The sequence below is a fragment of the Salvelinus fontinalis genome, chromosome 8 (genome assembly GCF_029448725.1).
Source record: "Salvelinus fontinalis isolate EN_2023a chromosome 8, ASM2944872v1, whole genome shotgun sequence".
NCBI classification, from domain to species: domain Eukaryota; kingdom Metazoa; phylum Chordata; class Actinopteri; order Salmoniformes; family Salmonidae; genus Salvelinus; species Salvelinus fontinalis.
The window spans coordinates 4,426,626-4,453,724 of NC_074672.1; the positions used below are offsets into that span (position 1 = coordinate 4,426,626).

Consider the following 27,099-nt stretch of genomic DNA (forward strand, 5'->3'; position numbering starts at 1 on the left):
CTAGTTAAGAAGTTTTGTCCTCAACGCTATCACGCCAGATGTCTCTTGTTTTGCCTATATCAATGTTGTAGATGGATGTCTTGCAGAAGTTCTTCTGTAGAAGTTGACAAGAGCATCATCATATGTCAAGTTAAAGACAGAGTGGGCTTTGAACAGTAGTTAATCAAACGCACGCAGACTACTAGTTGCCTGGCAGGGAACAAGCCTCTTGTCCACCACGATGTTGTCAATCTGGCTCTGTCTTCTTCCAACGGCAAGGAGGTACGGCTGTCGACCATCATGATGTTCTTCAATGCTGCAGCATGACTGCAACACACAAAGGGTCTTTCTAAGTCACTCTCCACATGTTAAGACAATGAAGAAACAACCCAAAAAATTAATTACACAACGATTACTGTATCATCTTACCTTATGAAAGTGCACTAGTCTGCCCACAGCATCACTGGCACTGATCTTGGTCCTCTTCCCTCCTGCTGGTGGTGGGATGAGATGAAGCAGCAGCAGGGAGGACATATCCTTGTTCCAGTCTGAGGGCAAGAAAAGGCAAAACACCCCAAATCACAAAAAACAATATTGCTGAGTTTGAAACATTGCACTACCCACGAGAGAATCCACTTACTGGTTTCGCAGTCATTCTCCCGTGGTTTTTCTGCAGACTTCAGGAGGCGACGCAAAACGGTGGTGGTAGTCAGGGATTTTGCCAGTTTGATGACTTTCGGCTTCAATATTGGGTCCCGCTTTTCAAGGAGCTTAGAGGATGTTTCATCGTCGAACATCGGCAAAAAGTCCTGATTCACCTAAAACAAAGTGGACCAACTGAACTTCCTGACCAACACAAAATCATGTTCTCAATCAGACAAATAGCCGGTAGTTCTGATTCCAAGACACACTACATCACTCACCGATCCTTTCATGTCCAGAAACCTGGAAAAGACTGTGAGGACATCTGCGCTTCTGTCGGGACTATAAACTAGCTCCTGGCGATCCTGGAACACCTCCTTCATCTTCTGATATATGTGTTTTTCATTGGCCGAGTGGACAAGGAATGATATGGCCTCCTTGCATGCATCACCAACAAGCTGCTGGTCCAGGTCAGTCTTCCTCCTATGGGTCGGGCCTCCCGACTGGGGTGAAATACTCTTCTTGATGAGTCTTCCTTGATACCGTCTTCAGGCGATAATTCAGATATCCTTTGCCTGTGTCAGGATCATAGAAGGGTTCCTTAGATGTGGGAAAAGGTGACCAACATGGTAGTCAAATGGTTATTCTTTTTAGACTTGATTCTATGACTGTTTGTTGTCCCGTTCAGTCCACAGAACAAGTGCCAAAATATTAAAGCAAGCAAGCTCTACCAGCACTTACATAGCCTTTGGGGGGAAAAGGATCTCTCAACGAAGGAAAGAGGGTCACAATTCCAAGTGCCTAACGTTCTCTCTGTTGACGAGTTGGAAGCCTCCTGCTCAAAAACTAAAGCATACACACGCCAAATATGTTTCTACAGTCTCATAATGATGCCAAATAAAATCAATGTATAGTTTGATTGTTTTGATCCATTGTTTGTGGCCAGATTGGCTAATGAGAAGCTTACCCATGCATCTATTTCATGTGGCTGACTAAAATGGCAATCATCTCTCTCCTGGTTCTGTGGTCCAATGTTTTGGTTCTCTGGTACTCTTCTAATACGTCTTGCACACCAGGTCTACTAGTCAGGCATCTCGGATCATCTGTTAAGACAAGAGAAAGGTTTAACAATTTAGGGTTGGTTTATGCTGTCGGAATCTCCATAAAGAGCAAACACAGAAATGGGATTATCAACATCCAATATCAGTTATACCTCTTTTGCTACTGCGGAGTCGATGGCCTCATCTCCTAAAGTTGTGTTGGCCTTTTCAGATGGTCTTTCTGGAGATTTCAGGTCTAAATCACTTGACGAGAGGGATAACTAGGTGTCGAACAGCCTGCAGGAGAAAAGTCTGAGCAGAAACAATGGATCAAAGCAATCAATCTATACATTCATGTTATTTTATATAATTATGTGGGACTAGAAAGATACCTTAATCAGGATCTTTGATTGTGAGGCACAGGTCTGGATTGGCCTCATTTAGGTCCAGCAGGACATCCTCTTCCACCTCCGTTTGGGAATCATCAAAAATGTGTATTTGTGCTGCAGACAAAAAAAGAGAGACTAATCAGAACACAGGGAGATACGCCACCTAGGGGGAAACAGAATGGGTCTGACACAAATCAAGCCCAAGGGTTCAATAAAGAAAACACATCAGACAGTTCATATATTCTCCTTGATCTCCATAAGAGATGAACCTCTTGCATTTTTGGTATTGGACCTTCACCCAACATGTTACACTGCACTCCTGCAAAACGCAATTACACCCAGTGTCATGTTGAAGTTAAATTTGGTTGCAAACATTTTATGGTGTAGCTGTACATTACACAAAATGCCCCTTTATACCCTCTCCCCTTTGTCTTCCCTGCAGTGGATCAACCATTTGTTCCAAATTCCACTTTAATGATGTAAAAGGTGTATGCCTGCCTGCGGATCTGGAGCTTGGCAAGGCAATATTCCAGTGAAATCAATCAATCAACCTATTTAGCTAGCTATATAACTAGCTACAAACAGTTACCACAACCACTCAAATCTATAGGAAAGAAATTGGGCAATACATTTCAAGCCGTACTGGCTTGAACACAATGTCTGATCTGTGATCAACAACAAGCACACACCATAGACATGCTAATCTAAACGACCGAGGACAACCCTATCACGTCTGGCCACGTGCCCTAGCTAGCTAACGTTAGAGCTCAGTTACAAGATGTTGAGGTCGGTATTGTAGCTAGCTATATAGCTATCTATCTAACAATTTTTGACCAGACAAATATATGCGTTTTGAAGAATAAATTTGTAGATATTAGCCATGTTGTTAATGTCACTTCCTGGCTAGCTACATGCTGCACCAAAGAAGGCTCAAATTGATCACACTAGGTCACACCCCAATTAATACCATGCATCTGCTGCACCACTAATGTTAGTTGGCCTTGTGAACTCAACACGTACATGGTTGAAATCACCTAACGGTAAAAGCCTAACTCTGATTCTTTAGGATTTTCATTCATTTCCTCAAATTGAATAGTTTGCTAATTTTAGCGAACAAAAGTTCCTGGTAACATTTAGCTTGATAGCTAATTAATCTAGCGCTAACTAACCACGTTAGATAGCGAGCAAACTTCTAAATCTAAACTTTGCAGATGTAGCTATATCTACAAATAAAGATCTCGACCATTCACATAGCCGGCATAACACGTTTGGCCACCAGCTAAATATACACTAGCGTTCAAAAGTTTGGGGTCACTTAGAAATGTCCTTGTTTTTGAAAGAAAAGCACATTTTTTGTCCATTAAAATAACATCAAATTGATCAGAAATACAGTGTAGACACTGTTAATGTTGTAAATGACTATTGTCGCTGGAAATGGCAGATTTTTTATGGAATAGCTGCATCGGCGTACAGAGGCCCATTATAAGCAACCATCACTCCTGTATTCCAATGGCACGTTGTGTTAGCTAATCCATGTGTATCATTTTAAAAGGATAATTGATCGTTTGAAAACCCTTTTGCAATTATGTTAGCACAGCTGAAAACTGTTGTCCTCATTAAAGAAGCAATAAAACTGGCCTTCTTTAGACTACTTGAGTATCTGGAGCATCAGCATTTGTAGGTTCAATTACAGGTTCAAAATGGCCAGAAACAAAGAACTTTCTTCTGAAACTCGTCAGTCCATTCTTCTCCTGAGAAATGAAGGCTATTTCATGCAAGAAACTGCCAAGAAACTGAAGACCTCATACAACGGTGTGTACTACTCCCTTCACAGAACAGTACAAATTGGCTTTAACCAGAATAGAGAAGAGGAGTGGGAGGCCCCAGTGCACAACTGAGCAAGAGGACAAGTACATTAGAGTGTCTAGTTTGAGAAACAGATGCCTCACAAGTCCTCAACTGGCAGCTTCATTAAATAGTACCCGCAAAACACCAGTCTTAACGTCAACAGTGAAGAGGCGACTCCGGGATGCTGGCCTTCTAGGCAGAGTTCCTCTGTCCAGTATCTGTGCTCTTTTGCCCTTCTTAGTCTTTTCTTTTTATTGGCCAGTCTGAGATATGGCATTTTCTTTGCAACTCTGCCTGGAAGGCCAGCCTCCCCGAGTCACCTCTTCACTCTTCACCCTAGCACCATCGGCAATTAGATGAAAAAATACGTTTCCAGTTAAAACCGAAAGCTCAATTAACACTGCTCAGTGCTTCTTAACCTCTGTACAGTAACTCTCACCTGGGAGTTATATTAGTACAGAGGGTGTAAAAACAACTTTAAAATCAACACCTCTTAACACAAAAAAATGTAATACCAAGAAAATGAACACTTGTCTGGCCAATTTGCTGTGTATAGCATAAGGCATCACAGAGTTAAGCATTGTTATATAACTTTTATATTATCTGCATACTTTTTGTTTATTTCAAAATGTAAAGCTAAGAATAGGTATCCTTTTGCCCTTTTCCTTAACAAATGGTTTTAACCGAACACACCAAGCCCTTCCCAGACACGGCGGTATTTAAGGAGTGCATGGTGACAATATTGGATTTGGCTATACCGACAAATCTATGGATAGCATAATTGCATCTGCCAAACAGGCTTACCTCTTATTTATTTTTAAATAGGAGGAAATAGGCACCAACAAAGCCCTCTTGTTGTTTGTGAAGTCTAATTAAAATGAAGACAACTGTTGAAATGAATTACTGTCAGCACCATTTGCTGTCCAGCTCTGTTTGATTATGCCGCAGCCACTCGAAAGCTGTCTGCCCGCTTGCCTTTTCTTTCTCCTGCACTCTCTCTCAGTAATGAGTTAATGATTGAAAAAGTGTCTGTCTTTGTAAAACATTTGGTCTCCAGTCTATGGGAAACAGAAAAAACACATAGGGAACTACTCTTTCTACCGTAGGTTACATAATTGATGTTACATTAATTTAATGGCGTGTTGGTGGAGCTCTGCAGCGCTGTGTCTCTTCAACAGCGCCCTGGAGAGGTGCTGGGAATCCTCCCAGAAAACCTTAACTTTTCGTGTGTCAGAATAGTAGAGAGAATGATTTATTTCAGCTTTTATTTCTTTCATCACATTCCCAGTGGGTCAGAAGTTTACATACACTCAATTAACATTTGGTAGCATAGCCTTTAAATTGTTTAACTTAGGTCAAACGTTTCAGGTAGCCTTCCACAAGCTTCCCACAATAAGTTGGGTGAATTTGGGCCTACTCTTCCTGACAGAGCTGGTGTAACTGAGTCAGGTTTGTAGGCCTCCTTGCTCGCACACACTTTTTCAGTTCTGCCCTCACATTTTCTATAGGATTCAGGTCAGGGCTTTGTGATGGCCACTCCAATACCTTGACTTTGTGGTCCTTAAGCCATTTTGCCACAACTTTGGAAGTATGCTTGTCCATTGTCCATTTGGAAGACTCATTTGCGACCAATCTTTAACTTCCTGACTGATGTCTTGAGATGTTGCTACAATATATCCACATAATTTTCCATCCTCATGATGCCATATATTTTGTGAAGTGCACCAGTCCCTCCTGCAGCAAAGCACCCACACAACATGATGCTGCCACCCCTGTGCTTCACGGTTGGGATGGTGTTCTTCGGCTTGCAAGCATCCCCCTTTTTCCTCCAAACATAATGATGGTCATTATGGCCAAACAGTTCTATTTTTCTTTCATCAGACCAGAGGACATTTCTCCAAAAAGTGCAATCTTTGTCCCCATGTGCAGTTGCAAACCAAAGTCTTGCTTTTTTATGGCGGTTTTGGAGCAGTGGCTTCTTCCTTGCTGAGCGGTCTTTCAGGTTATGTCAATATAGGACTCGTTTTACTGTGGATATAGATACTTTTGTACCTGTTTCCTGCAAAATCTTCACAAGGTCCTTTGCTGTTGTTCTGGGATTGATTTGCACTTTTTGTACCAAATTACATTCATCTCTAGGAGACAGAACGCGTCACCATCCTGAGCGGTATGACAGCTGCGTGGTCCCGTGTTTATACTTGCGTACTATTGTTTATACAGATGAACGTGGTACCTTCAGGCGTTTGGAAATTGCTCCCAAGGATGAACCAGACTTGCGGAGGTCTACAATTTTTTTTCTGAGGTCTTGACTGATTTCTTTTGATTTTCCCACGATGTCAAGCAAAGAGGCATTGAGTTTGAAGGTAGGCCTTGAAATACATCCACAGGTACACCTCCAATTGACTCAAATGATGTCAATTAGCCTATCAGAAGCTTCTAAAGCCATGACATAATTTTCTAGAATTTTCCAAGCTGTTTAAAGGTACAGTCAACTTAGTGTATGTAAACTTCTGACCCACTGGAATTGTGATACAGTGAATTAAGTGAAATAATCTGTCTAAACAATTGTTGGAAAAATTACTTGTGACATGCACAAAGTAGATGTCCTAACCGACTTGCCAAAACTATAGTTTGTTAACAAGAAATGTGTGGAGTGGTTGAAAAATGAGTTTTAATGACTCCAACCTAAGTGTATGTAAACTTGAGCTGTATGTGCAATTGTACATAGGGGGCCTGTGTTTGAGACAGAATGTTTGCATACGGGTGTTGCAGATTCTAGCAGGACAGATATCAGTGTGTTCTATGGAGTCCCAAATACTAAGGCTGTAAGGGAATTGGGAGAGAGGAATGGAATGTGACTGGGCAGGAGATCTGTGTGGCTCAAAAATGTAAGAAATGGGTAATAGAGTCTCTGGGGAACGATACCACTCCTCTGTGTATAGTAATACCAGGGGATAGCTCGTAGGAGAGGAAGGACAGCAAATTGTGCACAATATAGAGACTACTATGAAGACAAGTTCAACGTCACACACATCATGGTGGGAGTAGCAGAGATAGTGTTGACATTTCAGACACTATTGGCAACTTTCAGTGAGAAGTTCATCAAAGAACATACAACTCTTGAAAGACTAGCTACAGATTCCTGTGTACAGGAGGCCAGCTCACTGGAAGGGAAGTTCAATGTAATAATAACATCACATCTCCTGCAGAGTGGGATTTAAGAAACATGTGACTCAGAGTTTTGTAAGGTTGGATACTCTTCCAACGCCACTAATCTCTCCCTCTGTAACGATCGTCTGTTGAAGAAGGAGTGGACCAAAGCGCAGCGTGGTAAGTGTTCGTTATTTATTAATAAAACTGAACACGAAATAACAAAACAATAAAGAGAACGAACGAAACCGAAACAGTTCTGTCAGGTGCAGAAACACAAAACAGAAAACAACTACCCACAAAGCATCGGTGGGGAAAAGCTACCTAAGTATGGTTCTCAATCAGAGACAACGATAGACAGGTGCTCTGATTGAGAACAACACCCGGCCAAAACCAAAGAAATACAAAACATAGAAAATGAACATAGAATGCCCACCCAAATCATACCCTGACCAAACCAAAATAGACATATAAAAAGATCTCTACGGTCAGGGCGTGACACCCTCATTCCTAACCGCCAGAAGATTGGGCCTGAGTGATGGTAAAAGGAAAGTGTTAGAAGGTGGCTGCCTATCAACCGTTGGGGCTCAAAGCTTACACTGTAACGAGGGTGTTCATAAAGGGCTGGGGTGTAGATCGGCCTTGGGATGAGAGATGTATCTAACCTGAGCACAGAGAAGTATTATCCACAGATACCGACTGTAGCAGAACATAGGATGTCATTGGAAATGTTGGTGGCTAGAAAACCGGGTATGAGTTGGGAGACAGGTAGGGAATATCTGAACGATTCAGTCCTAAATCTATCAGTAAACCACAAAGGCAACAGGAGATCAGGAGCAGGAGACAGATTCAATGCAATAGCTATTCTAAAGGCAGTCGCTGTAGGGACAGTAACAGAAGGAGCTGTAGGGACAGTAACAGAAGGAGCTGTAGGGACAGTAACAGAAGGAGCTGTAGGGACAGTAACAGAAGGAGCTGTAGGGACAGTAACTGAAGGAGCTGTAGGGACAGTAACTGAAGGAGCTGTAGGGACAGTAACAGAAGGAGCTGTAGGGACAGTAACAGAAGGAGCTGTAGGGACAGTAACAGAAGGAGCTGTAGGGACAGTAACTGAAGGAGCTGTAGGGACAGCAACTGAAGGAGCAGTAGGGACAGTAACTGAAGGAGCAGTAGGGACAGTAACAGAAGAAGCAGTAGGGACAGTAACTGAAGGAGCAGTAGGGACAGTAACTGAAGGAGCTGTAGGGACAGTAACAGAAGAAGCAGTAGGGACAGTAACTGAAGGAGCAGTAGGGACAGTAACTGAAGGAGCAGTAGGGACAGTAACAGAAGAAGCAGTAGTTGTTGTGAAGGATGCTATAGTAACAGCATGGAACTGGACTACGGTGCAAATGAGGGGGATTTTGAAGTATGCATCATGGGCAATGTTACTGGTATCAGAGGTTACATTGTCAGCATTGTGGGGATATCACCTTCTGAGGGCATTGATGTTGAAATGTATATACAGCGCTAATTTGCCTCAAGATGAGGTAAAGTTGATTAAGGTTACCACACGGGTATATCGGGTGGCCCTGGAGGATGAAAGACGGGGGCCGAAGTAATTATCTGGCATGGGAACACCTTTTTGTAACCTGTGACTAACGGGGGAAGACTGAGTGAAAGCATGAGTTTTTTTTAGGGCCTTCATTTTTGTGGAACCCAGCAGAAAAGTATCCCAAAGGTACAGTCAGGCTAAGAGAGTGGGAATCGTCATGTTATCAAACTTCGGTTTTTCTTTGCATATATAATTTTGTATAGCTTCACACATTATTAATACTTCCTGTGTTTTGCGTTTCCTTTTGCTTTTCAAGTCTTGGGCTATCACTCTCTTAGGAACCCGAAGGAGGAAATGGAGAAAGTAAAAAGCTCCAGCTGAAATGGAGGAAGTCAAAAAGTTCCAGCTGAAATGTCATTATCAGTTGTAAGAGTGTGCTTAGTGTGGTTATACAGCAGAGGCCATATATCTCTGAGGTGTAAATATTCAAATCAACTGTTAATGTTAATCATGTTTTATTTTTTCTTCCATTTATAAGTAATTTCCAAGTTAATATAATTTAAAATAGCATGGAGTTACTGTTAAACGGGAGATTTGTTGGATTCTAACTTCTAACTTGAAATATCCTTATTCATGTTACCATGTTATAACTGAGTGTATGGAAATCTACTGAGTGAGAAAAGGGGTGTAGAAAGTTTACATTCTGTCAGAACATGTTATTGTTAAATCTCATGTATCCTATGGAGAGGAGAAGGGCAGCAGTCTGGGTTCTGTCGCTGATAAGGTAGAACAGCCATGAGTTAGGGAGCAGTGAAGAATGTGGGCCGAGGTCAGGTCAGATGAATTGAGAAAGGAACAGTCGCCACTTGAATTCCTGCCTAGCAACAGAGATGTATTGGCTGTCCAGATGTGCAAGGAGGAGCCTCCGCCAAGAAAGAGGGTTTTGTCACGACTTCCGCAGAAGTCGGTCCCTCTCTTTGTTCGGGCGGCGTTCTGCGGTCGACGTCACCGGTCTTCTAGCCTTCATTCCCCAATTACATGTTCATGTATTTAACCCTCTGTTTCCCCCATGTTTTTTTTGTGTGTGATTGTTTCTATGTTCATGTCGGTTTATGATGGCTGTTTTTTTTGACGGGTGCTGTTTTCACCCGTGCGTAATATTTACCGTTTGTATTTGGTCAAGTGTATTTGTTACCTTGTGCCTTGATTAATGAGTAAAGTACGTTGCTCACTCATTTTGCTCTCCTGCGCCTGACTTCATGCACCAGCTACACTCACCATCTGACAGGTTTACATATATGTGCTTGTGTAAACATGTCTTTGTCTTTTCAGCCGTTTTACCCAGTGGGTGAATAAACTTGGTTTGAGCTTTGACTAGTTGTCCGTTAGTTTTTTACTCTGTTTGTCACACCCTACAGTATATTGAAACTAATATCACACAGCAATAATAATCATCATAATAATCATATTAATAATAATATATGTGGCTTAAAGACAATATTAAATCGAGAATAGTCTGATGTGTGACGATATTATCAATTGTCGAATAGAGAATGAAGAGACTAATGACCTGTGCAGCGTACATTGACAGCTTGCATTGACAAATAGCACTTCTTCCATTTCATGCTAGAGGCCCATGCAGGCCAGTTGTTTTGATTGCTATACCCTATCAGAAATAGCAGATTCCAACGTTTCTAATGAACAGATTCCAACGTTTCTAATGAACCTATCTTTGCCAAACAACTGTACAAATTGTGCGGATGGTCTCGGTTTCTAAATATTACATTTTCCTAGAATTTCTCATGTCAGTAGGCTGACAATCAGCAATAGCCATTTGGGATTTTCCATTATATTCTTACTGTAAAATATGTCTGTTGACTGGGGTAGGGCCTGTGATGTCTACTTAATGAACAAGTTCATTCCATTGGCATGGAGCATCCATAGCTTTGATTACTAAGCACAGATATTCTGTTGTTTTGAAATAAATGGTATCATGTTTTTTTATGACCTTCCTAAACAAAACATTAATGGATTTATTTGTGACTGTGTAAATGAACATCTGAAAGGCAGAGAGCGCCAATGTCTCAAAATAAATGTAAATGTTTAATAACTCTCTAGGAGAGGACTGGCCACCGCTCAGAGCCTGGATCCTCTTTATGTTTCTTCCTAGGTTCTGGCCTTTCTAGTGATATTTTCCAAGCCACCGTGCTTCTACATCTGCATTGCTTGCTGTTTGGGGTTTTAGGCTGAGTTTATGTATAGCGCTCTGTGACATCTGCTGATGTAAAAAGGGCTTTATGAATAAATGTGATTTGATAATTAGGCAATCACCAATTGTGAATAAATAACAGGAAGGGTCCATTTTATTGTATTCATCTATTCTAATTATAATCTCACAACGGTGTACATCATATCAGTCCACCGAATCCAAGCAGTTTTATTAGTCTACTCTAGGCCTACTTGGAGTGGGCTACACAGTGAGAGCTTGCATAATTTACAATGGCAAGACCAAGATGAATGGGTGCACATGCTGCATTAGCGTTGCTACAAGATGTGAATGAAAACGACTCAGATGGAAGAAATGGGTCATGACATATCTGATGATGATTATTCTGATTCGTGGTTTTTCATATGCATGGGAAAGGATCCATATCGGGCAGCAGGTAAGCGAGTGTCGTATAATGGTTTGGATCGGATGACACGGCTGTACTAGGTGAAAGGAGGAACTCGCCGCTGGCCTGTTACTGTGTTCTACAAAATGTTTGACTTGGCTGCTATCAACACACACGTGTTGTTTAAACAGTGCATGGAACAACACCCTTCTGCATGAGCAGAAGAGACTTCATCGTGAGTCTGGCACATGGGCTACGAGAGAAACATATGAGAGCCAAACCAGCAGCAAAGATTCCATGCGAGCCATTGAGCGCGCCAAATTGCGCACAGCTCCCAGGGAGGGGAAGCTGCAAGGCGGGCAGATGCACTCGGAACAGAACCCGGACACCTGTTTTTGCTGCAAGCGATTTGTTTTGTGGGAGGTGTTGCAATCAAGTGTAAGTGCCGAAGATCTGTGGTGAATGTTAGGGGTAACAGCTAAATGAGATCCAGTTGTTGAAGACACACACCATACTGTAAGCATGAGCGATGCCACAAATAATGTGTCCAATAAGTGACAATAATAGACTATTCTTCACCCCTGTCATATTGACACGTATATTCATTATAATGCCATTATTGCTTTTGTGCTGATTTCCCCTATTCACAAGAACGCTTGGAGCCTATACTGATATTTAGACTACTGATATTTTCTGTTATGTTCTCCCTTCAATGTGTGTGTGTCATGCGGTTTGGGTATTTTCATATGTTTTGTCGTTATAAAAATAAGCTTTTACAGTGTGTTTCAATGTAAATGCTTTTTGTTTCATGAACTCAGCAACTAAAGAAACGTCCTCTCACTGTCAACTGCGTTTACTTTCAGCAAACTTAACATGTGTAAATATTTGTATGAACATAACACGATTCAACAACTGAGACATAAACTGAACAAGTTCCACAGACATGTGTCTAACAGAAATGGAATAATGTGTCCCTGAACAAAAGGGGGGTCAAAATCAAAAGTAACAGTCAGTATCTGGTGTGGGCTGCATCAGGTACTGCAGTACTCCTCTTCATGGACTGCACCAGGTTTGCCAGTTCTTGCTGTCAGATGTACCCCACTCTTCCACCAAGGCACCTACAAGTTCCTGGACATTTCTGGGGGAATGGCCCTAGCCCTCACCCTCCGATCGAACAGGTCCCAGACGTGCTCAGTCCGATGATGCTGTGACACACCGCCCCAGACCATGACGGACCCTCCACCTCCAAATCAATCCCGCTCCAGAGTACAGGCCTCGGTGTAACGCTCATTCATTCGACGATGAAAGCGAATCCGACCATTACCCCTGGTGAGACAAAACCGTGATTCGTCAGTGAAGAGCACTTATTTGCAAGTCCTGTCTGGTCCAGCGACGATGTTGGCGGTGATGTCTGGTGAGGACCTGCCTTAAAACAGGCCTACAAGCCCTCAGTCCAGCCTCTCTCAGCCTATTGCGGACAGTCTGAGCACTGATGGAGAGATTGTGTGTTCCTGGTGTCACTCGGGCAGTTGTTGTTGCCACCCTGTACCTGTCCTGCAGGTGTGATGTTCGGATGTACCGATCCTGTGCAGGTGTTGTTACACGTGGTCTGCCACTGCGAGGGCGATCAGCTGTCCGTCCTGTCTCCCTGTAGCGCTGTCTTAGGCATCTCACAGTACGGATATTGCAATTTATTGCCCTGGCCCCATCTGCAGTCCTCATGCCTTCTTGCAGCATTCCTAAGGCATGTTCACGCAGATGAGCAGGGACCCCGGGAATCTTTCTTTTGGTGTTTTTCAGTCAGTAAAAAGGCATCTTTAGTGTCCTAAGTTTTCATAACTGCAATTTCTGAGGCTGGTAACTCTAAGGAACTTATCCTCTGCAGCAGAGGTAACTTTTAAGAAACTTCACCAAATCAATGCAAACTGGTATTGTTCCTGAAGATTTGAAAATTGCCAAAGTTATCCCCCTCTATAAATCTGGGGATCCCAGATCTTTTACACATTATCACCGAATATCTGTACAAACACGTTTTACTAAAATCCTAGAAAAATTGGTGTATAAGAGAATGTTGAAACATTTAAATCAACACTTTATTCTATATGAGCACCAATATGGTTTTTGTAAAAACTACTCCACAGATATGTCTCTTTTGCAACTTGTGGATAAAATCTTTACAGCCCTGAACAACAACGAATACGCACTTGGCATTTTTTAGATTTATCAAAAGCGTTTGATCATGAAATATTATTGATTGAATTGCATTATTACGTTTTTCATGATTATACATATAATTGGCTATAACTTTATGTTTGTGATAGAGAACAATTTGTTTATACAAACATCTGTGCACCTACCAGGGCCAAGCTATCCTGCCACAGTTTTCGATAATTGAAAAAAATGTATTCCTAATTTTTATCAATGACCTTGCTGCTGTGTATTCTACCATACTTGCCATTCTCTTTGCTGATTACACCAATTTGATTTTATCACACAATAATTTGTATTCACTAATTAATGAAGCCAACTCAGGCATGGCCAAATTATCTGAATGGTTCCAGATAAACAATTATCTTTAAATGTTAACAAATGTAACTTTATTGTATTCATTAGTAATAAAAAATACGTATTGTTAATAAAAAGAAAACAAAAGAGCCATAATCTTAATTGGTGGTAATGAAATGGAACATCCAGTAGATTCCTCTGAGTTCTAACTAATGAAAAGTTATCCTGGAAACATCATACTTCATTTGTCTGCAGGATAGTGATGAAATCTGTTGGTATCATCAGAAAGTTTAGTGGTTTGGTTCATCGAGCTTGCTTCCTAACTCTATACTAAAGCTGAATTTACCCATATCTCATTCACTGTAATGTTGTCTGGGCCAGTATATACTGTATGCCTCCTACCTACACAAATTACTCATCATACAAAAGACATTAGCAAGACTAGACACCTCTAATTACCTGGCTACATCTGCATCTTTCTTTAAGAAACTCAATATCTTGTCTAATTACGACATTAATGTGCGCCAATTATGTACTTTCATCAGTTTACTTAAACCCTTCAATGGATTCTGCCACGTTAATTCTGAAATCCAACTATATAACACAAGACACTGCGATAACATTCACAATCACCACTCTAGCACCTCACATAGTAAATTCTCTATCAGATTTACAGGTATCATATTCTGGAATTCTTATCTTCATAATGGCAAAACATCCTCATCCCTCAATAACTTCAAGCGAAGACTGAGAGTCAGCCTGATGAACCAAACTACCCAGTAATCTTTTCCATATAGCCTATCTCTCTCAAACTCACATGCACACATACAGTTGAAGTCGGAAGTTTACATACACCTTAGCCAAATACATTTAAACTCAGTTTTTCACAATTCCTGACATTTAATCCTAGTAACAATTCCCTGTTTTAGGTCAGTTACGATCACTTTATTTTAAATTCCCACAAAACGTTGGGTGAATTTTGGCCCATTCCTCCTGTCAGAGCTGGTGTAACTGAGTCAGGTTTGTAGGCCTCCTTGCTCACACACGCTTTTTCAGTTCTGCCCACAAATTTTCTATAGGATTCAGGTCAGGGCTTTGTGATGGCCACTCCAATACCTTGACTTTGTCCTTAAGCCATTTTGACACAACTTTGGAAGTATGCTTGGGGTCATTGTCCATTTGGAAGACCCATTTGCGACCAAGCTTTAACTTCCTGACTGATGTCTTGAGATGTTGCTTCAATATATCCACATAATTTTCCTGCCTCATGATGCCATCTATTTTGTGAAGTCCCCCTGTCCCTCCTGCAGCAAAGCATCCCCACAACATGATGTTGCCATCCCTGTGCTTCACGGTTGGGATGGTGTTCTTCGGCTTGCAAGCCTCCCCCTTTTTCCTCCAAACATAATGATGGTCATTATGGCCAAACAGTTCTATTTTTGTTTAATCAGACATTTCTCCAAAAAGTATGATCTTTGTCCCCATGTGCAGTTACAAACCGTAGTCTGGCTTTTTTATGGCAGTTTTGGAGCAGTGGCTTCGTCTATAGCCTTTCAGGCTATGTCGATATAGGACTCGTTTTACTGTGGATATAGATACTTTTGTACCTGTTTCCTCCAGCATCTTCACAAGGTCCTTTGCTGTTGTTCTGAGATTAATTTGCACTTTTCGCACCAAAGTACGTTCATCTCTAGGAGACAGAACGCATCTTCTTCCTGAGCAGAATGATGGCTGCGTGGCCCCATGGTGTTTATACTTGCGTACTATTGTTTGTACAGATGAACGTGGTACCTTCAGGCGTTTGGATATTGCTCCCATTGATGAACCAGACTTGTGGAGGTCTACAATGTTTTTTCTGAGGTCTTGGCTGATTTCCTTTGATTTGCCCATGATGTCAGGAAAAGAGGCACTGAGTTTGAAGGTAGGCCTTGAAATACATCCCCAGGTACACCTCCAATTGACTCAAATGATGTCAATTAGCCTATCAGAAGCTTCTAAAGCGATGACATAATTTTCTGGAACTTTCCAAGCTGTTTAAAGTCAGTCAACTTAGCGTATGTAAACTTCTGACCCACTGGAATTGTGATACGGTGAAATATAAGTGAAATAATGTGTCTGTAAACAGTTGTTGGAAAAAGTCCTTGTGTCATGCACAAAGTAGATGTCCTAACCGACTTGCCAAAACTTGTTTGTTAACAAGAAATGTGTGGAGTGGTAGAAAAACGAGTTTTAATGTCTCCAACCTAAGTGTATGTAAACTTCTGACTTCAACTGTACATTTAAAGAAAACAAATATATATTTTCTTAATTACTGATCAATTCATTTATATTTAGTAGGTTTTGTTATCTGTTTTAACAAACCTTTTTTTATTTTTGTACCTATGTATTGTATTTTTTTTTGTGGTGTTTTTTTTATACCTTGGGTTTCCAACCACACCTGCACACGTTTAAAAAAAAGTTTTTTTTAATCTGTATTGTTGTCTATCACTTGTTTCCTTTGGTGCAAATAAAAAAACGCTCATCTCACAATTCATATATTTTCCTAGTCAGAGATACCAGCATACAAATGTTACTAGTTGCATGCCACCGCCTACCATTCTCATTACACCTTCTCATTGACAAAAAATCCTTACACTTTCTATCTCAAGCATGTGTGTGACACACACAAACACCAAATAAACAATGGACACCCCTCACACTCATCTGTTTAGTCGTTTCACTTTTAATAGTAAAAATTACAAAATAACATTATCTCTACTTCATCTACAAAATAATAACTTAATATTCATGATCGTGGTAAGCGTCAAAAATTGTTTGGCTCCAACAACTGTTCGTAGACATGCATATTGTTGAAATATAAAAATATAAATACATCCCATTAATGTCCTTAATAAATCCATGACTAAGATTTTATATAGTTCAGAATAAAATAATTAAAACGCAGTTGAGTACAATAAGGCATTAAGATGTATCGCAAGAGCTGTACAGGTTCATAGAATATAGTTAAAAAATATAATTTGTTTTGCTTAATGCGGGAACCCTAAAATAACTTTGATAAAATCACTACTTTTCTCAACAGGAAGAACAAGTCTCAAAATTAAACATTCTACTTTTTTTTTTTCTTCTCTCAAGCTAACATGCCAACACTAAACAGATGAAATGAAGCACTTCAGTACAAAAGCAGGACTTGTTGAAAGCATACTAGGGGTGGGGCATAGAACACTAGTAGTACCTGGATATACTTATCTCAACCTGACCGTTGACCTTTAAAGCCCTTCCATGACATCACACCTTAACCACTGAAAAAGTCTTAACAACCAAAATGATCGGAGGAAAAGAGATCCTTCTCAGATTCATAATATGAGTTGTGATCAGAACACTGTGCACTATACATGGTGGTGTCTAGAATTCAAATGAATGAGTTTTAATACGGTAAACTCGTACAAGGAACAAAACAAAGGAGACTATAGCAATGACAGTTACAAACAAAGAAAATGGCAGACATGGGTACAATTCATTTGACTGAATCAATGGCCACTCGACCTGTAGTGTAAGGGGAACCGCTGCTAACGTTCTTGTAGCATGATCACTTTTTGCTTTTAGGAAAAGTAAAGTTGTCTTAGTTTCACTTTCATGCAAATTGTGTTTTAGGTGCAAGTGAACTGTGTCATGAGCCTGGCTGTACAGTAGCAGTCATGAGCATCTCCATTGTGTATTAAAAATGTGGCCATCCCAGAGAGGAGGACGCAGAGCAAATACCTGTCTGAACCTTCGGCGAAATTAAAACGTCAACATTTGTAAGGTGCTTGATACTCCTTAACTCAACTTTGCCAATGTTTTTTTTCTTCTCTCTACTGTACCTGAAACAAATAGATAAAGTACACTGTTCATAATCACCATTTCAGTATGGGCTAACCTCCAGATACAGTGTTGGCCCTATTTAAAACAGACTACATCCATATACTCTATGATAACACAATTTATAGTGTCTACTCCTCTCCATTTCTGGAAGGTAGCAGCCCCTGACTTATGTGCTATTCTCCCCCTCAACCTTTCATTCTCTTTCAGAATATCCTCTTACACGCACCCTTTTATAATATAATTTCCCTGTTACTCTTTTATATCATCCCCCAACTTCTTACTACAAGCCTTTCTTTTGAAGGCTCGGGAAAAGAGAGCGACAAAATGGAGGCAAAAGGAAAGTGTTTCTGACATACAGTTACAAAAGATGGTACATTACTAGCAGAGGGGAGTAGTTGCTGGGCCCGTGGGAGACAAAGGGTGGAAGGAGGGAGGGAGAGGGATAGAGTAGATGCACACAAGACCACAGTGTCATAGGAGTCCTGAAAGTGCAAGAAAGTTCAGCCACGTTGGGGACACTCACTTTCGTATTTGTCGTTATCTAGCGTCATCGAATCAGCAGCGTACAGGACATATGTCCCCCCCCCCTCTCGCCACATTCTCCTAACTGTTCTCGCATACTTTCTCTCTGCCTCTTTCTCTCCCCTTAGCCAGCCCGCTCTGTCCCTTTCGACCTTTTCCACTAGCTATGGGATTTCGAGTAGCTACATTCTTTACTGTGGCTCTCCCCTAAGCAAGCCCCCTTTGTCCTCCTAACCTCTCACTATAGGACTTAGGGACTCAAGGGGCTGTGGTTCAGATGAGGCTCCACTCTGCTAACTGTGGGACTGAGGCTGGATGCTGGAGCAATCCGACACTAGCAGGTCCACCACCGTGTTTCCGCTGACGTAGAAGTTTGGGGCGGACACCATGTTGCCAAGGGACACGGAGGAGCTGGATGCCCCACTAGAGGGGACAGGGCCGGGAGATCCCCCTTGGCCCCCTGTGCTGTGGGTGCCCATGTGGCCCTGCAGCTGGGTGGGGGTCTTGCAGTGCACCCCGCACAGCTGGCACACAAGGACACCGCCGGAGCTCGTGCCGCCGAAGACGCCAGCGCTCTCCTTCCACTCCTGGCCATGGTGCTTCTGGGCGTGGACGCGCAGGTAGGTCAGAGTGGTGAAGCCTGGAGGAGACGCAGAGAGTTAGCAGTTAGTATCATTTCAAGGCTTTACAAGTAATGCTTTATAGCGCGGGTCCCCAAAAGGCAGGTGATTTTATTTGGCACCCCAAGTTTTCTGAGCAAAAAAATAAACATTGTTGGACTAAGACTGTAAAAACAACAGCAAATCTGCTCCAAGTGATTTTGATTTTAGAAATCTGTTCCAAATTATTCCCACGCATGATAAAGAGATATACAGTACAGTCAAAGGTTTGGACACACCTACTCATTTAAGGGTTTTTCTTTATTTTTTACTATTTTCTACATTGTAGAATAATATTGAAGACATCAAAACTATGAAATAACACATATGGAATCATGTAGTAACCAAAAAAGTGTTAAATAAATCAAAATATATTTTAGATTCTTCAAAGTAGCCACCCTTTGCCTTAATGACAGCTTTGCACACTTTTGGCATTCTCTCAACCAGCTTCACCTGTAATGCTTTTCCAACAGTCTTGAAGGAGTTCCCACATATGCCGAGCACATGTTGACTGCTTTTCCTTCACTCTGCGGTCCAACTCATCCCAACCCATCTCAATTGGGTTGAGGTTAGGTGATTGTGGATGCCAGGTCATCTGATGCAGCACTGCATCACTCTCCTTGGTAAAAATAGCCCTTACACAGCCTGGAGGTGTGTTGGGTCACTGTCCAGTTGAAAAACAAATGATAGTCCCACTAAACGCAAACTAGATGGGATGGCGTATCGCTGAAGAATGCTGTGGTAGCCATGCTGGTTAAGTGTGCCTTGAATTCTAAATAAATCACTGACAGTGTCACCAGCAAAGCACCCCCACACCATCACACCTCCTCCTCTATGCTTCACAGTGGGAAACACACAAGCAGAGATCATCGGTTCACCTACTCTGCGTCTCACAAAGACACGGCAGTTGGAAAATCTCCAAATCTCATGACTCGTCAGACCAAAGGACAGATTTCCACCGGTCTAATGTCCATTGCTCGAGTTTCTTGGCCCAAGCATGTCATTTCTTCTTATTGGTGTCCTTAAGTAATGGTTTCTTTGCAGCAATTTGACCATGAAGGCCTGATTCACACAGTCTCTTCTGAACAGTTGATGTTGAGATGTGTCTGTTATTTGAACTCTGTGAAGCATTTATTTGGGCTGCAATGTATGAGGCTGGTAACTCTAATGAACTTATCCTCTGCAGCAGAGGTAACTCTGGGTCTTCCTTTCCTGTTGTGGTCCTTATGAGAGTCAGTTTCATCATAGTGCTTGATGTTAATTGTGACTGCACTTGAAGAAACTTTCAAAGTTCTTGAAATGTTCCAGATTGACTGACCTTCATGTCTTAATTTTATCTTTGCTTGTTTGACCTGTAATTGCCATAATATGGCCTTGGTCTTTTACCAAATGGAGCCATCTTCTGTATACCACCCCTACTTTGTCACAACACAACTGATTGGCCAAAGGCATTATGAAGGAAAGAAATTCCCAAAATTAACTTAAGACACACCTGTTCATTTAAACGCATTCCAGGCTGAGGCTGGTTGAGAGAATGCCAAGAGTGTGCAAAACTGTCATCATCAACTTTTCGTGAACCCATCAAACAATCTGGGGTGTTGACAGACACTCACTGCGGTTACAGAGATGGCAGGCGTGGTGCTGCGATTGGTTGTGCACCCTCATGTGATCGGTGATGTAGGCAGCAGACAGGAGCTTGCCGCATATATGGCACGGGACCTTCTCCTCGTGGCGGATCATATGGGCACGTAGCCGGTCCCTCGTGGCGAAGCTGGATTCGCACGTCTAAACACATCGAGAGTTATGAGGTTATCATTAAAGATACAGAGAAAGCAGTAGTTTAACCCTCTAGAGTTCAAGCTCTGTCTCAGCCGTTTTTTATTACATTTTTTATTTTAAGACCGCTTAATGTATCCAAGAAATGTATAAAAACATTATTGGATTAATTTGGCATTACTGCTATTAGCATTGAATAACAGATAGTCCTCACAAAAAATCTAAAGGAAGTTTGTTCTGAAGTGTCTCTCCTATATCTGAGAGATAAGGAAGTTTTTATTTTTAGACATGTATTTAACCCCTTATTTTAGGCACTAAACTATCTCAATATATACAGTGCATTAAGAAAGTATTCAGACCCCTCCACTTTTCCCACATTTTGTTACGTTACAGCCTTATTCTAAAATGTATACAATAAAAAAAAAATCATCATCAATCTATACACAATACCCCATAATGACGGAGAACACCACCACGTTCGTGAGAGTCATCTTTCAACAGATTGGTCTTAATACTTTGTAGGCCAAACCAGTCGGACGCTACAGCCGTTTTTATGAGAACAGCCATTTTCGGGATGTCTCATGGTCTGACAAACACCGCTCTAGCTCTGCCACCACCGCAGATGCAGAAGGGCGATATCAGCGGATGCACAGCCCATGCAAAAAAATCTTTAGCTTAAACAGATGGATTTTGATGGGGATTTTTGTATTATGATAATTAGATTTCCGCGTGGGAAGCGGAAATTGTACACTCAGGGTTAATTGGGTTTGGGATCAATTCCATTTCAATTCAGTCAATTCAGGAAGTAAACTCAAATTCCAACTCCAAAGAAAATTGGAATTTCAGTTCACTTCCTGAATTGACTGAATTGAAATGGAATTGATCCCAACCCCAATTTTATTACAATGGATAATTATGGTACAAAGGATGTAAGGTACAGAGAAGCAAATTCATGGTTAACAATGACTGTATTGAAATTTGAGAGGTGTAAAAAATATATAAAGTAGCACAAACATCAAGTACCGGACACTTGAAGGGTCGTTCAGAAGAGTGGACTTGTCTGACGTGACTGTTGAGATGGTCGGGCCTGAAAGAAGTAAGACAGGAAGGGTTGAGACCACAATACCTTGTTATACACTTTCTCCAGCTGAAAATGTGAACTTCCAAACTCAAACTTTGTCAGATGTCTTTTGAGAGAAGTTCAAGTCCCAGGGCGTGTGTTGTGTAGATACAGCTAAATGCCACAAACCAATATGAATGAAAAAGATAAAAGATTTGTGGTGCTTAAATTCTCTATTCATTTTGGGTTGAGCCTTACAGCTGCATCTTCACAACTAAAGGCATGGGATGTGGACTCTTCTTGACTACTTATGAGGTCTAAAACATCTGACAAACTCTTTGGAGTGTATCACAGACACAAAGCGTAAGAAAGCGGCTTGAAATACAGAGAGAGGGAGAGGCAATATATGAAAAAAAAATCTGTTGCCTGCCCTAATGAACACAACCCTGATCTCTGGCCTATAGCGTGCCATTCTCACCTGGAGAAAGCCTTGGCACAGTGGGGGCACACGTAGGGTTTCTCCACACCACCTTGGTGAGAGCGCACGTGGTGGCTCATGCGGTCCTTCCTCTTGAACCTCTGCTGGCAGATGGGGCAGGAGAAGGGTTTCTCATCCGAGTGGGAGAGACGGTGTCGGTTAAGGTGGTACACATCTCGGAAGGCCTTCCCGCACGTTTCACAAGCGTGATTCTTCCGCACAGGGTTTGGGTTCGATGGCCTCTAGGGGGGGGGGTGGGGGGGTGAGGAGGAGAACAAACATAGTTTTTTTATGTATTGTCGGACATGACTATTACACATGCCTTGTTGATTATTTACATATCACATTGTCGATTCTCTGTGTCTTTCCGAACCACGCAGACACACATCATTTCTCTGGACCGTTTGCATAAAATGCTGAATTCCCTCTATTGAAAATAAGGCTTTTCCACAATCTCCATAAAGACCATGCAAGAGAAACCTAAAGTATAGTTTTCCTTTTCACGGACGACGACAACAACAACCTCCAGAAGCACCCTGACCCACCTGTACTGTCGCCCCCGCCCCCATGTCAACAGCTGCAGGAGGAGCATGGGGGTTAACGCTAGCCACTACGCTTGCCATGGCAACCTCTTCGCCATCCTGACTACCCACAGTTGGCTGCTGGGACGCCAGCAGTCTGGGAGGGGGGAGAGGGGGAGGAACGGAGAGGTGGAGCAGAGTGAGGGGGACCGTGTACCTCTCCGTCCTACCTCCCGACACCACCTGCGCTGGGCCGGCACCATTGCCACCCTCCTTTGCCCCCTCCTCCTGCTCCCCTGCTCGCTTCATGCGTACCCCGGTGTGGACCGACTGGTGCCGCCGCAGGTTGTAGTTGTTCTTGAACTGCTTGCTGCATATGGCACAGATGTGGGGCACACGGGCAGGCCGGGACACCGTCTTCACTGCAGGACGGAAGACGGGAAGAAGAGAGGGAATGAGAGAGGAAGACAGGGAGAGGAAATGCACATTAATAATAATATCCCTATCAATTCAAAATATAATAGTATGAAGACTAACACGTTATGCTTATAACAGGATAACAGACCACTTGTTTGACAATCTACATTACTTCCTTTTCAACTTAATTGCTGATAACGGCTGAAGAAGCAATGGTGTTTCACAACCCATGATTCTCTCACCAGGTAAGGGTTCTTCATTGAGGGCAGCAGTGTCCACCGTGGAAGGAGGATGGATTATGTGCTCTGTGGGAGGGGTCTGAGGAGAGGCCATATGGACTGGTAAGAGTTCGGATTGGAGGGCCCCCTCCACTTGGTTTTGGGTGGGAGTAGTCTGGAGAAATAAACACAGCCATCAGCAAAAAGTCACTGCATTGTCTAGGGCAGCTATTCCCAAACTGGGTACGTGCAATGCCGTCGGGGTACACCAAATAAAAATGTGATTCACATTTAAAAAAATATTTTTTTTTTTTAAATATAAATATATAAAAAATATATATATATATATATTAAAAAAACATTCTTCACATTTTCAAAACATTTATATTTTCCAACGGGGCTATACATTTGGGCGAGGTTTTTTTCCTCACCTGAGTAGCCTCGTTTCACTGCAAAAATACAATGAAACCATCTAGTGTTCAGCGAAACAACAACACAATGTCAAATACAGGTAGCCTAGTCAAATAATTAACATCCAATCACATTAACCGTTACTCTTGTGGGAATTCCACTAACGGTCAGTACGTAGCTGCTGCTCATTCCGTTTGCTCGAAAATTGATAAATGGTTAAAACAAGTAAGGCCATAGAAACACATACCAGCTCTACTGGTAGTACTGCTACTACCAGCAGTACTACACCTGCACCTGTCGACAACACAAGTTGTTATGCTTCCACGAGCACATCCAATGCTAGCATCAGTAATTCTACACTTGTTGTTAGCCCAACTAGCATGGACACTGACAGTTGTGAATCTGATGCAGCCGAAGAGCTCCTACCCCCTTACCCGGGAAAGCACCGAATAACAGACAGGGACGTTGGACCATCGAAGAGGCACAAATATGATGAGAACTACATTGATTGGGGTTCACTTATACTGGGAGTAGTACCTTTCCTCAGCCACAGTGTGTTATATGTGCAAAAGTACTATGTCACAACTCAAGGAAACCTTCACTCTTAAGCAGACATTTAGAAACAAAACAGACCAATATGAAAAATAAGCCACGGGAGTTTTTTGAGCGAGAATTAAGACAACTTTCGAGTAGTAAGACATGTATAAAAGCAACAGATACCATTAATAAGGAGCTAGAAGCATCTTATATGGTGAGCTACCAAGTGGCTAGGACAGGCAAGCCCCATACTATTGTGGAGGACTTAATTATTCCCGCTGCTGCGGATATGGCTGGGACAATGCTGGGGGAAAAGGCAAAAAAAACTATACAGACAATATCTCCATCAAACAACACTGTTTCACGATGCATCAGTGACATGGCAGATGTTTTGAAACAATTACTGCTTCATATACAAGCCAGTGAATTCTATGCGTTACAGCTGGATGAGTCAACAGACGTGGCGGGCCTGGCACAGCTCCTGGTATATATCCGTCACGTTTATGGGGGGTCAATTAAGGAAGACATTCTCTTCTGCAAACCACAGGAAACCAGAACAATATTTTTTAAGTACTGGACAGCTTTGTGACATCAAATGGACTTTGGTGGTCAAGATGTGTTGGTAACTGTACTGATGGCACAAAAGCCATGACAGGGAGACATAGTGGAGTGGTAACGTGCGTGCAAGCAGTTGCTCCTGACGCCACTTGGGTACACTGCAGCATCCACCAAGAGACTCTTGCTGCCAAAGGAATGCCTGACAGCTTGAAAGACGTTTTGGACACTACAGTGAAAATGGTCAACTTTGTTAAAGCAAAGTCCCTGAACTCTTGTGTATTTTCTGCACTATGCAATGATATGGGCATGTTACGCTTTTACAACATACAGAAGTGCGATGGTTATCAAGGGGCAAAGTATTGACACGTGTTTTTTTTTAATTGAGAGAAGAGCTTTGTTTTCTTCACTGACCATAATTTTCCCTTGTCTGACCGCTTGCATGATGACGAGTTCCTCACAAGACTGGTCTACCTGGGTGATGTTTTTCTCACCTGAATGATCTGAATCTAGGATTACAGGGACTCTCCGCAACTATATTCAATGTGCGGGACAAAATAGAGGCTATGATTAAGAATTTGGAGCTCTTCTCTGTCTGCACTAACAAGGTCAACACACAGGTCTTTCCATCATTGTAGGATTTTTTGTGTGCAAATGAACTCAAGCTTACGGACAATGTCATATGTGATATAGCGAAGAACCTGAGTGAGCTGGGTGCGCAATTACGCAGGTACTTTCCCGAAACAGATGGCACAAACAACTGGATTCGTTATCCCTTTCATTCATAAGTCTCCAGTCCACTTACTGATATCTGAACAAGAGAGCCTCATCGAAATTGCAACAAGCGGTTCTGTGAAAATTGAATTTAATCAGAAGCCACTGCCAGATTTCTGGATTGGGCTGCGCTCAGAGTTTCTTACCTTGGCAAATCGCGCTGTTAAGACACTGACGCCCTTTCCAACCACAGACCTATGTGAGAGTGGATTCTCGGCCCACACTAGCATGAAAACTAAATACAGGCAGACTGTGTGTGGAAAATGATTTAAGACTGACACTCTCTCCAATACAACCCAACATTGCAGAGTTATGTGCAACCTTTCAAGCACACCCTTCTCATTAACCTGTGGTGAGTTATTCACAATTTTCAAGGAACAAAAAGTTGTATATGTAAGATGGCTAAATAAAGAGAAAAATTATTGATTATTATAATATTATTATTTGTGCCCTGGTCCTATAAGAGCTCTTTGTCACTTCCCACAAGCCGGGTTGTGACAAAAACTCACACTAATTCTTATGTTTAATAAATGTATAGTATGTGTCATTCTTTTCCCAATGCAGTTAAGCCAAAACTACGCCCCATTATTTAGAGGGGCGTTCTACTACGCTCCCATTGGCTAGCTAACGTTGTCTCACTCACAGGCGTTCAGCGCAGAGACAGTGACCTTTCAAGGTAAGGATGGAAAGTGTAATTTAACAATTAGCTGCCTACCACAATGCAGCCCTATTATTATCATGTTTGGTAACATTTGCCCATGTATTTATTTTTAGTTTCAATGACTTGTAAAAATACCTCAGAACTCTGCTGAATTCCCTCAATTGAAGGTCAGCTAAGTTTACCTAGGCTACTTAACGTTACTAGGTTGGCATTTGAAGTTGTTATATTATCATTAGTAGTCTATTATCAGGTAAAAGCATATGCTTATTATTCATAATTTCTCAAATATTTTAGCTAATCATTCAGTCGAATTACGCTATGCTACAGCCATTGAATCTGTATTTGCGCGTTAAAGGACGTTAATGGATAGCTCTGTCCACATTATGTTATTATATTTTTCAATCTTGAAATACAAGGGCAAACGTTATTAATCAGTGACTGAAATTTCGCGCTAAGTGATATTCACTTCCGGACTTGGAGATCACTCAAAGCGTTGTAGAACGCCTCTCTGAATAACGGGGCGTGGTTTTGGCTTAACTGCGTTGGGAAAAGAAATACGTTTTCACACGTAGTGTGTGGCAGGCTTACAAGGAGTGCAAAAAACAACATTTGAGAGTGCGCTGACCCTGGTGCTAGAGGGGGTACACAGCTGGAGGTTGAATGTTTGAAGGGGTAACGGGACGATAAAAAGTTTGGGAACCACTGGTTTAGAGTAAATGCTACTTCGTTTACCTAAATGGCCAGGCCCCTGGGGCTGCAGACAAAAAAATGATTCAACAGCCATTCATCAGAAAAGCACACACACGACTAGAAAGAAGGTCAATTAAACATTACCTGGAAGAGAAAATTGCTCCAAGCAGCATCCATTTTGCACCAAAGCGATGAAGAGTATAAAATCAGCTAAGTAATCCTGATGGCGATTCGACAGTAAACCGTTGGCATAATATTTA

At 41.9% G+C, this 27,099-nt stretch overlaps 1 protein-coding gene and 1 pseudogene across 2 annotated transcripts; both read right to left on the bottom strand.

The window, feature by feature from the left end:
- LOC129861414 (uncharacterized) lies at positions 1 to 18,111 on the bottom strand (annotated as a pseudogene).
- Positions 16,402 to 27,075, bottom strand: LOC129860398 (myc-associated zinc finger protein-like). 2 transcript variants are annotated; one of them, XM_055930775.1, is made up of 7 exons: positions 26,984 to 27,075; positions 23,236 to 23,386; positions 22,601 to 22,998; positions 22,056 to 22,297; positions 21,541 to 21,604; positions 20,355 to 20,526; positions 16,402 to 18,722 (listed from the first exon to the last, which is right to left on the bottom strand). In XM_055930775.1, the coding sequence occupies exons 1-7, from the start codon at positions 27,014 to 27,016 to the stop codon at positions 18,376 to 18,378; spliced, it is 1,407 nt and encodes a 468-aa protein (XP_055786750.1). In that variant the 5' UTR covers positions 27,017 to 27,075; the 3' UTR covers positions 16,402 to 18,375. The 2 variants fall into 2 exon arrangements, with proteins under 2 accessions (XP_055786750.1, XP_055786749.1); XM_055930774.1 differs by having other exon boundaries at positions 21,532 to 21,604.
- Positions 27,076 to 27,099: the final 24 nt, after the last annotated feature.

Bases quoted from the DNA above. Each gene is read 5' to 3' on its own strand.
- LOC129860398 (XM_055930774.1), bottom strand. From the start codon at position 27,016: ATGGATGCTGCTTGGAGCAATTTTCTCTTCCAG. The intron at 20,527-21,531 runs GTTTGTGCTACT...CGATGTGTTTAG, and splicing joins TCAAGTGTCCGGTACTTGAT to ACGTGCGAATCCAGCTTCGC. The intron at 18,723-20,354 runs GTGAGTGTCTGT...CGTCTCCTCCAG, and splicing joins CTGCCATCTCTGTAACCGCA to GCTTCACCACTCTGACCTAC.